General features: G+C 26.9%; 1 protein-coding gene across 1 annotated transcript; it reads right to left on the bottom strand.

Annotated features, from left to right (window-relative positions):
* Positions 1–11,896: 11,896 nt before the first annotated feature.
* LOC101264714 (WAT1-related protein At2g39510) lies at positions 11,897–15,375 on the bottom strand. Its single transcript, XM_004236711.5, has 7 exons — positions 15,025–15,375; positions 14,379–14,441; positions 14,165–14,281; positions 13,477–13,723; positions 12,790–12,954; positions 12,382–12,533; positions 11,897–12,250 (listed from the first exon to the last, which is right to left on the bottom strand). The coding sequence occupies exons 1-7, from the start codon at positions 15,231–15,233 to the stop codon at positions 12,073–12,075; spliced, it is 1,131 nt and encodes a 376-aa protein (XP_004236759.1). The 5' UTR covers positions 15,234–15,375; the 3' UTR covers positions 11,897–12,072.
* Positions 15,376–18,397: the final 3,022 nt, after the last annotated feature.

An 18,397-nucleotide genomic window follows, 5' to 3' on the forward strand; every position in this document is an offset into this window, starting at 1 on the left:
ATATAAAATAACACCTAATAATTAATTACCAATTAAAAAATCTATTATCATTGTATACATTATTATTATTTTATTTTTTCTGCAGAAACCCATTTGTAAACAAGTACCAATTTTCTAGAATATTTATCAAATTCCAATCATTTGCAATCATTGACAATGATTGGCTCAATCTTATTCCTACCATTCTGAAACTAACAATATATATAATAAATACTTTTGACAAAATCACAGAAAACATTAACCTGCAGCCATTCAACTATTGGACTTCGATCGATTTTTATATATATATATTTGAATACTAACCCAATTGCTAACAATGTAATATAATTTAGTAATCATCACCAACTTACCCATTATTTCTTATCACCCATTATCAATATAGCATAAAATAATAACATAATCCCAAGCACTCCGACAATATATTACTATATATAGAATTGAAAAGAACGAATATCTCATATCTTTACCTGAACAATGGCTATGATTTTTCTCCCTCTCGCTGGTCGCCTGTGGTAAGGTTTCGCTTCCATTTTTTTTTTCTAAACAAGAGTTTATTAACCGTGAAACCCCACTAACCTATTATCTATATTACTTATTTAATAAAAGTTTCATCAATTGGGTACTCATAGTTATCTAATATTTTAAAAGTACCCCTTTAAATTTTTAAATGAAGTCAAACTAGTCCTAGTTTTCAAAACGACCTAGCGGGTCGTTACAATCATACGTGATTAACAGTTGGTCACATGAAAGATTAAAGAGCTTATAACAAACAAAATTGTCATAAAGAGAGTTTGACTAAATTACATTTATTTTTTAAAATAAAAAATAAACAAGTTTTATATTATTGTTTTGGTGTAATTATAGTGTTGTTTTAGTGTAAATCTAGTGCGCAGTTAATTTGGTGAAATTCTCATGTTGTTTTGATGCACAAAAAACACCATTAAAACGTAAACGACTATTTGAGAGAGTATCAATGGAGGACCATTAGTGTTCTATGTTAAGACAATAATTACTTTGACTCGTAACTAAAAGATAAAGGACAAATTTGATCATTTTCTCAATCTTTGACCATAAAATTTAATTAATCATTATCTTTTAATAGATTATTTCAATCTAGCGAAGCAAGTGAATAACTACTACTTATGACATCTCATTTTAGATATTTTAACAAGACTCTCGTGACATAACAGAGCCAATATATAAATAAGTAGGCAAAAGTTTGTTTATTTACTTTTTTTTGGATAAGTAGTCTTACTAATGATTTTGAACTTAACAAATCTACCTGTGTGAATTATTTATTTATTTATTGTTAGTCTTTAATATTTTTTGTATTATGTTTAGCAATAATTTTCATGATTGAGTTTTCTGGTTGAGAGTGAAATTCTTTTTTTTCATTCAAATTACTTGACGAATTTCGCATTGATAGAGCTCAAATTTGCTACTCAATGATGAAGTATTGCATTTGAACTACTTGAAAATGGTAAAAAAAAATTAATTTATTTTGTTGCACAGGCAATTAGATTTAGTATGCTAAAATTAATTGCTTCAATTATTAAATAAGATAATTTCATCATTTATATTTGGAGATCGGGCTAAATCTTTCAAGCAGGGTTTTCATTTACAATTGTAATAAAAAAAAACTTTTTTCAAAGTAGCATAAAATATTTGTGCTTTTATATGCGTTTCTCCAAAAAAAAATTAAGTGAAACTCGAATAGATTGAGATTTGACTACCTAATTTAAGATTTCATTATGATTTGAATAACAAATAATTTCCTTATTTAGTTGTTTAAATTTTTTTTTAATCAAACCCACTATTCTATCTAAAAATTATCTCATAATTTTTTTTTCAAGAATTCACTATTTTCCATTTGATTAATGAGCTCAACTTTTTTTTGAAAAAAATATGTTCTTTTTGACTTCTACTTTGTTCATGTACGAATGCTTAGTGACGGATTCAGAATTGTAATGACGTGGGTGCTTTGATCTACCATATCAATAACATATCCATATATTATCTCATAAGGTCGGAAGATAAAATATACGCAGACTATTAAAGTGTTGCATCACTCTAATAACATATAGTTATTGCAATCACAAAGCACTAAGTTCAAAACTATTTTAAATTTAAGTTTGGAAATTTTTCAAATTATAATTAATATTTTCTTTAAAAAAACTATTAAAAATCACAATCTTACTCAGCATGAACCAAATAATAGTAGCATTACTACATTATTGTAAAGTGGCATTCCTTTTTAAAATGGACTAAAATAAAAAAAGGTGCCACAATGGAATTAAGTGAGTAATTTTTTGTCATGACCCACGATAGTTTAATATATATTTTCTTTTATTTTTATAAAATAGATTAACACTAATTAAAAAATAATAATTAAAGAAAAATCGTGTAGAAACAATATGAACTACTCCAAACAAGGAAAAAGATAAAAAGGGAAAGGTAGCTTGCTTGGCTAAACAGAACACACAACTCACAATTTGTTTTTATTTATTTCTTTCAATAATCTATATGTACATATAAAGCTCGAGTCGAAAGTAATGGATGCTTGTGCACCCACAGTGACACACATGGGTCCACTCCGGTAATGATTAGGCCTCACTGGTAATCGTTACACAAACTAATCGACATATGATGTTAAAAAATCTAGAAAGAGTATTTGCAAATTTTTATTTTTTTTAATAAAAAGCATGATGTGAAATTTTATTATTTTACAATAACTCAGAGTTCCAATGAATTTTAGAAACAAGATTTTGTAACGAAAGAGAAAAAAAATGGTTTAAAAAATAGAAGAGCTCATAGTAAATAGTAATAGTGAAAATTTTTAGATATATTTATGAATGAGAATTTTTAGCTAGAATTATGAAATTGACATTTTTTAAAAATAAATAAATAATTATTTGTTATTCTAGTTAGAATTTAATTTAGTTAAATAAATCTCAATCTTTAGTTCTTAATTATGACATTTGGCTATCATTCAAATAGGTTCATGGGAAAATTGAGAGGATGAGTAATGAAGAGGGATCTTATCCGTTACAAAGATAATTTGACTAAATTACTTTTCTTTTTGACCAAAAAAACAACTAACAAGTTCGTATTTAAAATCAATAAACTCGCTTTACTAGAAAAGTACACATAGTCAAGGGATGTTATAATGGAGTAACTTCCACTTTATCCACTAGCGGCCTGTTCTTTTATTCTACAGTCATTTATTTATTTATTTATGAGATTCTCTAATAATTACTAATATATTAATAATATCATTTTAAAATTAAATTTAGGTGTCTTCGTTGTTGAAATATCAACTTTTTTTTCTTTTCAAATTTATATCATTAGACAGTGTCTTTTTATATTTTTTTTTATCAAAAGTAAAAACAAAAATAAAAATCTCAAACAATATTTGACCATCTAAATGCTTGTCATATGATCAATAAATAAAATTTAAATTCTCAAATCAGTGTGATGAGGAAATTTAGGATAATTTTGGCATATATGAAAAAGAAATTATTTACTAAATCTTAAAACTATTATTGGAGAAAAAAATTTAAATTGACAAAATAAGAGTGGTCAAGTAATTTAGGGTAAAACAAACATAACCATGGATGTATAATTTCCTATTAACTAATCTTTGACTAGAAAGCTTGAAAAATAAATACTTTTAGCTTCTTTTTTTCCATTTAGGGGATTCCAATCAATTACTAATAAATTATGAAATGATATAACATAGTCAATTTAGCTCAATATATTATTATATATATTTCGTAAACCATGTTATATAGGATCACTTGCTATTATTAAACTTAGAAATACTCTAACTAATTACTCTGGAGAATTCACTGGAGAGATGCAATTGAGGTGAACTGCTTAAACTCAATCGTTTCGATTTGTTCATCGATTTTGCTAGATTTCATCATGTAAAAGTTACATGAGACTTGTGATCATCTTCCATTTTATTCAGCTTCAACCTGATTTTTATTGTTAAATCATATGAACTTTCTTATAAAAATGAGAAAAAGGAAAACATTTTTTTATTATTATTAATTTTAAACAAGTGATTTTAGTGATGATTTTGATTATTTTATTTTTATTTTTCAGATTTATATAATATGTTCTAATTATTATATGAACATTTTTTTGCTTTGATTTTGAAGTAGTTGATTCTAGCATTGGTAGAGCTCGATAGTTGTTATTCGTTGTTGGAGGACTGCATCTGAAATAGTTGAAAATGTTGAAGTTTTCGACTTTGAATTATTTCAACAATTATGTGAGGTATACTTTAATTTGATTTGTGTGCTTTTTATTTTTTAATCTCTAACGTGTGCTTTGTTCTGTATTCTTTTTTCATCTACCTTGTGGTTTACCATTAATATTTTTTGTGTTGAGAAATTGTTATGAATCAAGCAAAATACAATTAACTATGAGTCGGTTGTTCGAATAAAAACTTATTGTACTGATATTCCGTTCAGCATGCATATCAATTCTTGATATAAATACACTTTGTTTGCTCCTTGACTTGTAAAGGGTATCACATTAAAGGTGAAATTAGAATTTTTAGATCGTGCATTACTTAAAAAAGAAAAAAATAAATTTAATATTAATTAGTGTGCAAAAAATTATTTGGTTCAATTATTAAACAAGATTCATCCTTTGTATATAATCATTTGTTTTTATTAATTTTCCCTTGTCTTCTTCATTAATATATATCAGGTCAAATCTTCCAACCATGGGTTATTCATTTATAATTGTAGTAGAAACCTTTTTATAATTAAATAGCGTGAAGTATTTATGCCTTTATATGCCTTCTCCAAAATAAGATTTTCGATGAAACTCAAATAGCCTTAATAATTTTTTTTCCATTTTCAGATTAAGTACACTAAGGTGCTTAATGATGTTGATACTCTATCTAATGAAGAGATAAGTATCGAAGAGAAGTTTACTCATCTATCTTTAGGCGGTGAAAATATGACAAGTGAAGCAAGCCATTTCAGTAATCCTCCTCCAAATAATGTTTTGACTCATGCTGGAAATGAACCTAATGATCTGAATGCTAGAAATAGTGATAGAAGTCGTCTCCTTATTCAAAATAATTATATTTTGGCTCGTGTTTGGCAAGACTTTACAAGTGGATGTACGAGTGATTATCCTTTTCTTACCGGAGAAGATAGAATAAATGCTATACCTGTAGGACATGGAATTGAAAAGGTCATTTCGATAGTGGACAACTCTTCAAAGGGAAAAAACTTCATCAATCCGATAGACAACACAATCAACAATAAGAATATTGATTTTGCCTCTAGGATTCCAAATCCTGATAAGGGATGTGATGAGTGATTTCTGCATTGGCAAACCGCATATAGTACTAGAAGTGTAATTCTACCTAAAAGATTGAATGATTACCTTTGAGAAGAAGAAAGCCATGCGAGCAATGGAATTGTGTAGAAGTTTGAAAGCATGGGCAGGAAGGGATAAGGAAGTTAAATAATTATGATTTTGAATATCCTAGTCAAGTTTTAGACTTCTAGTTCAATTTTCAATTGTATATTCCTATATTGTTATTCCTTACAATTGTCTTTATCGTGTCCTATTGCATTTAGTAAAACATATTACCAATATATATTTGTGTTTGTATGGTGAAACTGTGAGTTGTTTCATTTACCCATATTGTCTTTCCCATTACTATTATGTTCTATCAAAGACATTACAAGACCTTACAAAGATATGGTTGTTATTATTCATTCTCTTTATTTGTTATCATAATTTAGTCTCTTCAAATTCTAGAAGCACAAAAAACAAGTCTTTACTTGTGCAAAATTAGTGTTGTTTTTCCATTGAGTAAGTTTTTCATTAATCCTTGTCTAAGAATATCGCTTGGAGGGAATAGAGTCGACTAGTAGTGATTTTAATAGTTACGAAATCATGGTGTTGTTTTTTATTTTTTGTTAAAAAAAAATAAAGTTGTTTATATTTCAAAGTGTTGCATTTGCCTCATTTTTTTATTTCAGATTTGAGTGTTTTGAACCTTGTTTTACTCTTGTAATAGGGTTTTTGGTTCATTAGTTTCATCTTTTTACTTGTTTAGCAATGAAATGCACATCTAAGTCACTATCATGTCTCTGCTCAGTGAGAGGTTCATATTTGGTCTTTTGAGCATTTATAAAAGAATACTTGATGCTTTGAAACATATTTACATTAGTTGAATAAATGAAAATAAGATTTAAATATAATGTCATCAAACGTGTATAACAGTTAGTCACATGAAATACAAAATCTCACAACAAACAAGATTGTTATAGATATGATTTGACTAAATTAATAGCACTTTTAAAAAAAAAAAAAACAAGTTTGCAATTGATATCAATAAACTCGTTTTACTAGAAAAGCACTCATTCTAAGCGTGTTATAGTGGAGTAACTTCTTTTGGTAGTGTGTTTGGAAATTCCATTTCATTATTATTTCTCAAGGACAAAGGTCTATATACTTTTAAATATTTTGAATTACCAATTATTGTAACTTATAATTATTTTTTTTTGTAATTTATAAATATATAAATTTCATTTCAAAAAAATTGAAGAGAAAAACATATTTGTTTAAAATAATGAACGGAAATCAATGAGTGGAATCCTCTACCCAACCTATTGTTGTAGGAGTGCCGAACAAAATCTGTTGGTAAAAAAAATTTAAATTATAAATTGTGCGTGATCAAGCAATTTTAAAATAAAATAAGCATATATTTTTATTTATAAAAAGTACTAGATCTTGAAAAAGTTAATGAACAATCAAATGTTTATGAATAATTTTGTTTTACTAATCTTTGACTATGATATTTAATAATCAAAGGACAAGTTCTCATATGTGTCATATATTTGCTGATTTGGTGTGACTACATGATAAACATGCTTTATTTTATAAAAATGTTGTTATATTATTAGAACCTTAAGCCTTTATTTTAAATTTCATTTCTTTATTTATGAGATTCTCTAATAATTAATAATTTATTAATAATATCATTTTAAGTCAGTCTTATGTGTCTCTGTTGTTGTATCTCAAATTATATTTGACCAAATAAATACTTTTCACACTATTAATAAAAAAAATTGAATTCTCAAAACAAGTGTGTACAAGCAATTTTGGATAAAATGAACATATGTATGGAAAAAAAAAATATTTACTAAATCTTAAAACAATTAGTGAAGAAAGTTTAAATTCTCAAATTAAATGTGATAAAGTAATTTAGGACAATAAAGTAATATATATGGACACTTTTATATTTACTAACTTTACCATAAAAGTTAATTAATTATCAATGTTTTTTTACCGTTTATTTCATTTTAGGGGTCAGTCAATAACTATAAATTATGGCATTTCATTAAAGATTCTTTAATACAGTTCTCGTGACATAGCATAGTCAATTCAACAAGACAGAACATATTATTTTCTATAATCCGCGTTGTATAGGATCACTCATCACACTAATATATAAACTCATAAGTTTTCTCTTCCTCTCACTTGTCAAATTTCAGTGTATGAGAATCTAGCAAAACACTGAATTATTTTTGGTGCTATATTTGGTGTTATTTTCTATAATTGAGTTTTCCAAGTTGAAAGTGACATTTCTTTTTGTAATTATTTTTTATCAGATTTTCGTAATATGTTCTAATTATTTTATTTTTATTTTTTTGCTTTGATTTTTGAATTGACAGATTTTACATTCATAGAACTCAATACTTGCTATTCGTTATTGGAGCCCTACATCAGAAACACTTGAAAATGGTAAAATTTTCAATTTGAATTGTTCCAACATTTTTTTTGCACCAATGATTTTTTTTCTTGTTGTAAGGCTATGGAAAACTAACAACAAATCTTTTTTGCTTTAATTTACGTTTCTTTTTTTCAATATCTAATGTATTCTTTAATTTATTTGTGTGCTTCTTTCTTTTTCTGTAACGTGTGCTTTGATATGTGTTCTGTTTTCATCAACCTCGTGGTATAAGATTAATATTTTTATGTTGAGAAATTGTTATGGTTCAAGTCATATACAATAAATTGAGAGCTAGTTATTCGAATCACTAATGTTTTGTTCTGCATAATAATTGTTGATATGGATATACTTTGGCTCCTCCTTAACTTATTGAGGGTACCTTAATCGAAGGAAAATCTAGAAATTCTACAATGTGCACTATTTAAAAAAGAAAAATAGTTATTAAATATTAAATTTAGTGTGCTAAAAATTAATTTGTTCAATTATTATAAAGAAGATAGCTTCATCCTTTGTATCTAGTCATATGTGTTCTTTATCTCCCCTTGTCTTCTTCATCAATAGAGATCGAGCCAACGCTCCCAAGCTAGGGTTTTTCATGTACATTTGCAGTAAAATCTTTTTATTCAAAATAACATTAAATATTTGTGCCTTTATATGTCTTCTATGTAAAAAAAATGATGATATTTGATTAACCTTAATTCTTTTTTATTCTTTGACACATTTTTGTATGATCTTTTCAGTCTTTCCAGAAAAAGTTTCCAAAATCTTCAGACACTAATGCTACATCTCTAGGACATGAAGTTGAAAATGTCATTTCTGTGGGGGACAATTCTGCAAAGGGAGAAATCCCCATCAATCCTACAGACAACACAATCAATAATGTGAATGGCGATAAGGATTTAGGTGTTGCCTCTAGGATCACAAAGCCTGATGTCATGGGTGATTTCTGCATTGGCAAGCTGCGTCGGGGTACTAGAAGTGTAATTCCACCTAAAAGGTTGGATGATTACTTTTGGGAAGGCAGAAAGTCACGCGAGCAAAGCTAGATTTAGTAATGGAATTGGTATAGTAGTGTGAGAACGTGGGAGAAAGCGATCAAGAAGTTAATTATGATTTTGAATATTCTCGTCTCCTTTTTGACATTCAGCTAAGTTTTCAAGTGTATTTTCTTGTATTGTTGTTCCCAGCAATTTCCTTTGTTGTTTCCTATTGTATTCAGTAAACTATGTTTTATTAATATAATATATATTTGTGTTTATATTGAGGAATTGCGAGTTGTTGTAGTAACTCATTATGCCACCCCTGTTACTATTGTATTCTAACAAAATTATATTTCTTTGTCTTGTATCGCAGACCTTACAAAGTTGTGGCTATTATCACTCATTTTCTTAAATTTTCTCTTATCATATTTAAGCATCTTCAAATTCTAAAACTACAAAAAACAAGTCTTTATTTATGCAAAATTAGTTTTGTTTTTTGATTGAGTAATTTTGTAAATCCTTTTCTTAGAATATCACTTGGAGGGAACAGTGTCCACAAGAAATGATGTTTATATTATGAATTTTATGGTGATTTTTTTTATAAAGTTGTTTGTACTTCAAAGTGTTGCATTTCTCTCATTTTGTGATTTCAGATTTGAGTGGTTTTAAACCTTGTTTTACTTTAGTAATTGAATTTTTGGTTCATTAGTTTCATCTCGTTACTTGTTTAGCAGAAAAATGTACATCTAAGTAAATATCATGTCTCTGCTCATCGAGAGGTTAAGATTTGTGTTTTTCATGCCAATGCACAAATAAAGAATAGTTATAAAAGAATTGATTCTTTAAAGTATATTTACTTGAGGTGCAGAAGTGAAAATAAGATTTAAATATAATGTTATCATACGTGATTAATAGTTGGTCACATATAAGATCAAAGAGCTTATAACAAACAAGACTATCATAAAGAGAGTTTGACTAAATTACATTTCTTTTTTAAAATAAAAAATAAACAAGTTTTATTCTATTGTTTTGGTGTAATTATAGTGTTGTTTTAGTTTAAATCTAGTGCGCAGTTAATTTGGTAAAATTCTCATGTTGTTTTGTTGCACAAAAAACACCATTAAAACGTAAACGAATATTTGAGAGAATATCAATAAATCATCTGAACTACTTGAAAATGGTAAAAAAAAATTAATTTATTTTGTTGCACGGGGTTTTCATTTACAATTGCAATAAAAAAAACCTTTTCCAAAGTAGCATGAAATATTTGTGCCTTTATATGCCTTTCTCCAAAAAAAATTTAAGTGAAATTCGAATAGCTTTAATAATTTCTTTTCCATTCTCTGTAAACTCTAATTTTATCTTTTCAGAAAAAACTTTTATATGACAACTTTTATACGGTCCAATGTTCTTTTGGTTCATCAACTTCATATCCCTTTACTTGTTTAGCAGGAAAATGCACGTAAGTGAAAATTAGGAGCAGTTATAAAAGAATACTTTGATTCTTTATATTTACTTTAGTTGCATAAGTTAAAATAAGATTTAAATATCAAATGTTATCATATATGTATAACAATCAATCACATAAAAGACAAAATATCTCGTAACAAACATGACTATTACCCATGGATGAGGCTCCTCTCCATTACACATCCTCTCTATATTACACATCCTCTCTATTCCCAAGTACCTACTTAGATGACAGATACATGTCATAATTAAGAATCGAAGGTTGAGATTTAATTACCTAAATTAAGATTTAATTATGATTTGAATAACAAATAATTTTTTTATGTTAAATGCTACTAACTTGTATATGAAACATTATTTCTCAAGAGAATGGTTACCTATGTAGTAGCTGTGATAACTGCAAGTCATCGGAGGGATATAAGTTTTGATTCTTTTACTATTTTATTTTCGCGAATTTTCTTCATATCTAACGGGGCATTTTATGTCTTATGTAGAAGAAGATTCTTCTAAGTGCTATGGAATTCGAGAGGCATGCTGGTTGCAAGATGCTAACAATCATATTTTTTTTTGATAGCGGAATCACAATTCTTGCTGTTGTTCAAAAGTTGAAGAAGACTCCCACGGAAATGATCTTTGAAGTAATTCAAAAAATCGTTGGTTCTCCAATCAATCCGGAAAATTTTCAAACCTTCAATGGTGAATACTTTTTCTTTTCAATGAATGCACCCTTATAGTTAATGATATTTTGTTATTTATTTGTATTCTAAAACAAAACTCAATTGTTGTCTTTGCATTCAGAGTACACGTGTTAGAGCATGTTGCAAAAAATGAAGCAGCGAAACAAGTTTGATCTGTTGATGGATCTTCTGCTCATGGTCAAAGGAAGGGGCAGCTCAACGATTAGTCAGTGAACTAAAGTTAAATTTTAATAAGAGGCCTTAAAACTCTGTGTTTTTATTTAGCAACTACAAATCTGTTTTTTTTTTTATAGACAACTCTAGCAGATCGTGTTGTGTTTTTATTACATTTTCAGGTTTGTGACCGCTAAATATGCTATTTGAAACTCTCTCTCTTTTCATTTTTATAAAATAAATTTCATATTTTAGGTTTTGAATATTATTCTTTCTCAAGTTCCTAATTTTTGGCTACAAATGAGTGGCTAGGGCAGAGAGTTGTTGATAGTATGGTTATAGCTCTATAAGCTATACATTATGGCTTACAACATCATTACATCTAATGATGGAAATCTAATTGACGTGTTAGTCGATATTTGTGTTGGTGGAAAGTGAAAATATAGTTATGGAGCGGAGGAAGATATTTTTATTTAATAGTTGAAATGTACCAAATCCAGTAAAATTTGATCTGCATATTCAATTTGATTTCGTGATTTTTAACTTTGTTGATAGGGTCAAAATGACAAAGGAAAACAGAATAGTAGGTAGAAAGTATCTCATAAAATAGGTTGAAGTGCATGTAAATTGATTTAGATATCATTATTATAACTTTGCAATCTCAGTTAAGAATTTGAAAATAGCTTGAAGATTAAGGGACAAGGACACTCTCAACAGAGTACGATTTTATAATAAAATATATTTAAGCATTTCAAATTATAATATACTCAATTAAATACCTAAATAAATGATAAAATACTCTTAACTAATAGATACTTCAAATCTTGCAAAAAGTTATTGATGAGCATATTTTCAAACGTCAACTATATAGCTAAATTAACACTTAAAATACATCACATCTAAGTTACACACATTAATCTAATAAACATTAAACCCTCAAAGCTTGTACCAATTAAGACATAACCATAAGTCCATAACTTTTTTTTTAATCTCCTCTTAATTAAACAGATTCATCTCCAATCACTAATTGATTTGAAGATTTAATGTCTGCTAATTCTTTATCATTATTTGATTCAACATTTTCTTTGGTGCTCACTATTTTTGTTGAATTTTTGTCCTTGCTAGTACCCCATATTACTAGATATAATCCAACAACAATTACAGCAGCTCCCACAACCCTACATAAATTAAAATCAGCAAAAAAGAAGATTAGAATTGAAATAATGTAAAAAAAAAAAAAACTTTTTTAGTATTGGTATTTATAATTTAAATTAATAAAAATAAAAAGGGGAATAAGAATTTAAATTACCTTCCCATATTGAGCTGCTCAGATAAAATAAATGAACCCAAAATTGCAACAATAACCATATTTAGAGGATTAAAAGCTGTTACAAAAACTGGTCCTTTCTCATTCATAATTAATCCAGAAACATAATAACCAATCCCTGAATTAACAATTCCCTGCATCAATAATATCGTAGAAATTTAAATTATATATATCGTTATAGTAAAAAAAAAATTATCAAATCATTCAAAAAAAAAATCTAGGTATAAGATTTTTTAGACTTACTCTATGAAATTAATTAACATTTTTTACGCTAACGATATATATATATATATATATATATATATATATATATATATATAAAAAAAAAATTTAAAACTTAGCAAAAATAATTTTAAAAAAGAGAAATAATTAATATTTTTTTAGACTTACACAGTAAAGTGATGCATAAAATAAACTGGAGCCCCATTTAATAGACCAAATTCCAAAATTGCCCCTTTGAACCAAAAGTGTTAGTGCAGTGCCTTGTAGAGCCCCAGACATACATATTAAAGAAGTAAGTGACATTCCTGCTTGATATTTCTTCAATGTAATTGCCTGTTAAAATAAAATAAAAAATATTATTATACTGAAAAGAAATTTTAAAAAAAAATCAAATTATCTAATATGCACGGAATCTAGGGAAGGGTCGGAACATAAGGATCTATATTATATCTTGTATTTTTGCGAGAGACTGTCTTCAGAGTTCAAACTCGTAACTTCTTGATCACATATATAAGTAACTTTACGAGTAAACTTTATCCCTATTAGGGTTTGTTTGGTTTGAAGATGAGATTAGTTATTCTGATATTGTTTCTCAGTGAATAAAACAACACACACTATATAATTTCTATGAATAAGTTATTTTTTACAAAAATAGCCTCCATAACTATAAAGTTATAAATAGAAATATAAAAAAAAAAAAAAGTTATATCCGCTTTGCACGAGATTATTTCAGAATCAAACCACAAAGATCTATTATATCGTACATAACCTTATGCATTTTCTCCAAGAGTCGATTTTCACAAATCGAACATGTAACCTCTTAATCACGTGACAGTAACTTTCCGAAAACATTACCTGAAGATTGTAAAAGCAAGCCCAACAGAAACAACCAGCAGCAATGAAGATTGCACCTTTAACAGGATTGAGTTCATTGGGAGAAACAACATTTTTAGTAGTAGGAACATTGCTATGATGTTTGGTCCATGGCAATCCAATTATTGGGCCTCCAACAAGACTCATAATTGTTGCACCTCCAAGTGTTATTATTGTCCCAATTATTTTTGCTTGGCTACTTACTTTCCATACATTCACATTTTCAAGCCTACAATAAAAAATTTCGAGAATTAACTCATATTCACTAACAGTATAATATTTAATATTAATACCGATAGTACACATGAGTTTGTGTGTTCTCATTGTTCTAGTTTAGTTCGTGTATTCTCATTGTTCTAGTTTATATATCATATTTGACTGAGCATAAAATTTAAAGATTAACTTAGATATGATATTTTTTATTCTTTTATATAAACTTTTAGTTACGTCACGAACGACTTGATAATTGAAAAATACTTTTGTACTATCATTTTAATTAAAAAAAAATTATCCCATAACATTGGAAATGACCTGATCCACTAATATACAATTACATAAATACTTTTGTTTTTCATTTGATAGGGACAAAGTACTTTTTTATTATTATTATTTTTTAATCTCCCACGTGACAAACTAATTAATTTGAAAATATAGCATATTAATTAATTACCTTAGTATCCAGGCTAATAAAAAAGTGATGGCTGGAAGAACATTACACATTGCAGTTGCAAAAGTAGCAGTGGTATATTTCATTCCTGCATAATATAAATTTTGGTCTATAACAGGCCTGCAAAAAAAAATTAAAAAAACATTAGATCAAAATATTAAATTAAATCAAGACATAACAATTTTGTATATCGATAGTGTATATCAGGAATATTTACTCCAATAAGCCCAGCAACATAATCTTCCAGAAGATGGATAGTGTCATTTTGGGCCTTATTTTCCTGTATATATGTGTAAGACAAAAAAGAAATAAGATTAATTACTTTTTAACCAAATACTCCATGTGAATAAACTATTAATACAAGTGGTGAAGTCAGAAAAAACGTTACAATTATTCAATATTTAATATATACGTATAAAAAGTAATATTTGACGTATATATATGTGTGCGCCCCTCGTTACAAGTATGTAGCCCCTCACTCAAAACGTACATGCATATCTAAATACCAAATATGACGCTGGGTATTTTTGTAAATTGTATATGTATATATATGTGGTGAATAAAATTAAATATACATTTTAAAACGCGTTTTTTCAACTCAAAACAAAAATTAATAAAGGACTTTCAAAATTTAATATATATGTGGAAAAAAAAGGTATACATACATATACAAAAATTATCATTTTCCAACTAATAATGTTATTCAACCAATCACATGAGTTCTAAGTATACATCATAATTTTTCAACGAAGAGTGTTCAGTACGGTCAGGATACAGAGTTATGCCTCCTCCACTACCCAAAAACGACATAGTATTTAAATTCTAAATATGTCATTGCTTAGTGTTAAATTAAAGATTATTACCTTTCAAGAAGAGCAGCAAAAGGAGCAAATACAACAGCAGCAAAGAGATTTCTATAGACAGAAAAAGTATAATGGCTCATCCCATTATTTAATGCAGTTTTAGCTATTATGGCTGACCCTCCAAAACCAAATTGCAAGAAAATTACAGCCAAATATGGTTTTGATCTCTTTAATAACTTCATTAGACATTCCTTTGTATTTGATGACATTGTTTTTCTAATTAATTGGAAAAAAAAACTATATGATTGATTGATGAAGAAATGCTTATATTGTTTATAAATTGCTTTGTGTAATTTATAATAAACTTCTCACTTGAGAAGTATATTTATAGGGTACAAGAAATATTAAAGTGATTTAAGGACACGTCTATATGTCATCCAATTTAAGTGTGCTTGGTAGGTTGGAAAATATTTTCCAAAAAAATTAATTGCGGGGTTTATTTATTTTCTGGTGTTTGACACGTAACTGAAGAATTATTATTGATATATAATCAAAGGGCGAATCTAGGATGGCATGATGATGCTCACATGAACCTCATCGATAAAAAATTATATTATATGTATAATATAATTATTTTTAAAAAAATTATATATATATTTAAATATCCTAAACATAAGCCTAGCAGGTTGTTCAGTAGTTTAGGAGGTCTGAAATTTATTGTAATGTTCCAAGTTTAGATTTTAGGCTCTATTTTTCGAATCTCTTTAATGGAAAATCTTGAATCTGGGAGATCATCATTGATCAAAAGTTATTTCTTTTTATTTTTTTAGAAAATATATTTTCTAAAAAATTTAAGTATGAAAAAAAAATTAGAATTTTTTTTTCATACTAGACATACCCTTTAATTACCTATGGATTCCACTATCTTATTTTATTACGTATAATGGGAGTGTTCATTTAAACACTTCTCAAAACAAACTTTTCACTATTAAAAGGAGTTTTATGAAAAGGCTTCTAACAAATTTCTATATATTTCTCTTAAGACAACTTTTTATATCTATGAATTCAAGAACAAAGTATTTGTTGCGTTTTATTAAAATTAAATGTGAAGGTGTTCGATTGAAATATGAAATTTAAGAAATTAAAGGAATCTTTCAACATGTTGGTTAATATATATATAAAGTATCGACATTATGTTTTCGATTTTTTTTTTAGTAACATAAAATTTTATTTTTAAGTAGGTCACCGCAAGTTATGTCATTAATTACGAATAAGAATAGAATAGCCAAGATTATTACATGATTTTCAAAAAAAAAAGTTAATTAATTAATTTTAAAAAGTGTATCACAAAAATTTACAATTTAGAATGTTAAGATTCTTGCTTTTACAGGATCAATTGGCACTTTTCACTTATGCATGCAAATGTGACATTAAATTAGAAAACAAAAACTTTTGTTTTGTTACTACAAAAAACAATGGGGAAAAAAACAAGTGGCAGTTTCAACATAAAATAAATATAATAAAACATAAAAATACTTTTATTAATTACATTGCACTAAGCTAATATGTTCAATTAAGTGGACACTAAGATGGGATTAAGTCCTTTAGAATATTAGAAATAGCAAATCAGAATAATGCTTTATGGGGTTTATCATATGCATCATCGATAAAAAGATGGATACTACTTTTGGTCACTCTCAATTATGATTTTGAACCTTTTAAGGTATAACTTAACATATTTAACCTTCTATTAATTAATTATAATTTAATTAAAATATGTGTTTGATTCCATAAATTAAAAAATGTATTATATTTATACTCATTTTAGAAGTACATTAGTCCTCCTTTATAATTTATGTGGAATTTGGAAACCTCTTAACCTCAAGAGTTAAATGGGCTTTTTTTTATTAGAAGTAAATTTTAGGTTTAACAAACATAAAAATAATATTTATATGTTATAATTATATTTTATATAATTGCACTTTATAGTAAATTTTATGTTTGTAATGGCTATTAATCTGTATATTTTGATAGATCATATCATAAAAATCTGTAATTGTATATTTTGATATACTTATACATAAAAATCTCTATATATATGTGTGTGTAACTGTATTTTGAATATATTCTTTTTGATGTGATTTTCAGTTGTCGTATATGTATATGCGTATTAGATGTATTTCAATATAAATCTGCATATGTATATGTAACTATATTTTTTGTATACAGATAGATTTGTACACAAATTTCTCTTGCTTTATACAAACACAAATTATACATTGTATTTGTATAGTTTGTGTTTGTATAAAACGAGAAAGAGAGAAAGACAACTGGACAATGAAAGATTTGTATTGTATAATTATAAGTGTATAGGACGAAGATATATGTACTTGCACGTGTATGTACAAGTTTCTCTCGCTTTATACAAAACAGAAACGCAATTTATATATTTGTGTTTGTATAAAGTGAGAGATGCGAGGACGAATGGTGAGCGAGATCTGGGAGAGTGGCGAGCGAGTTCACGGGAGAGAGAGGCGATTGACAAACTGTTTGTTACGGATTAGAATTAGATGAAACTGTGATTATAGCATTTAACTTAAATTAATAATTTGTTAATTTATATAATCAATTTTTTCGTTGTATCTTATAAATATTTTGAGTTGTCTATATTGTTAGAATTTTACAGTAATTTTTACATAATTTATAAATTTTATTTCAGGATATTAAGAATTTCATGTATACTTGTTGGAGATATAAAAAGATTGTGTCGTCATCATGTTGATTCTTTTGTCGTAGTTGTATTTTTCAAATGAGAAAAATGAATTATTACTAGGCAATTTTGAAGTATTTATTGAAGAGGACTTTTGGTATTTTCTAGAGGGAATTTCAATTTTTTTGATTCAATGTACATATATATATAAAGAAATTGAGTAAAAATAAGTTTCTTTAATTTGATAAAAATAATATAGTAACTTTATTGTTGTTGCAAGTGAAGTATTTTTGTGATTTTGCTATTATATTGAATAAAGTTTAGTCATTTTCAAATAACAAAAAATATGTTTGTAACTTTACTATTATAGTAAAACAAAGTTATGTCATTTGACGTACAAATTAATTCGTTAAGGAGTTATTAAGCTAATATAAATAATTGATTTCAAATTTGATAAATCAAATGAACTATGATTTAAAATTTAAAATTTGATTTACATTTTTTTTAATTTATATATTAAAAAAAGCTGACAATGTAAACCATGATGACAAAGAAAAGGGGAAGAATAATGGATTGTCTTATATTAGTTTGTTAGGAACCACGATTTGGAGATAATTAGGTAAGTGCTTTTACATAGGATGTACAATTTTTGATATTACCTTGTTATGATGAGATAAAAAAATAGCTCGGATTTGTGATAAGATAAATAATTTTTTAAGGAAA

Source organism: Solanum lycopersicum, chromosome 4 (genome assembly GCF_036512215.1).
Source record: "Solanum lycopersicum chromosome 4, SLM_r2.1".
NCBI classification, from domain to species: Eukaryota; Viridiplantae; Streptophyta; class Magnoliopsida; order Solanales; family Solanaceae; genus Solanum; species Solanum lycopersicum.

Bases quoted from the DNA above. Each gene is read 5' to 3' on its own strand.
- LOC101264714 (XM_004236711.5), bottom strand. From the start codon at position 15,233: ATGTCATCAAATACAAAGGAATGTCTAATGAAGTTATTAAAGAGATCA. The intron at 12,955-13,476 runs GTAATGTTTTCG...TTATTTTAACAG, and splicing joins CTTGCTTTTACAATCTTCAG to GCAATTACATTGAAGAAATA. The intron at 12,251-12,381 runs GTAATTTAAATT...TAATTTATGTAG, and splicing joins GAGCAGCTCAATATGGGAAG to GGTTGTGGGAGCTGCTGTAA.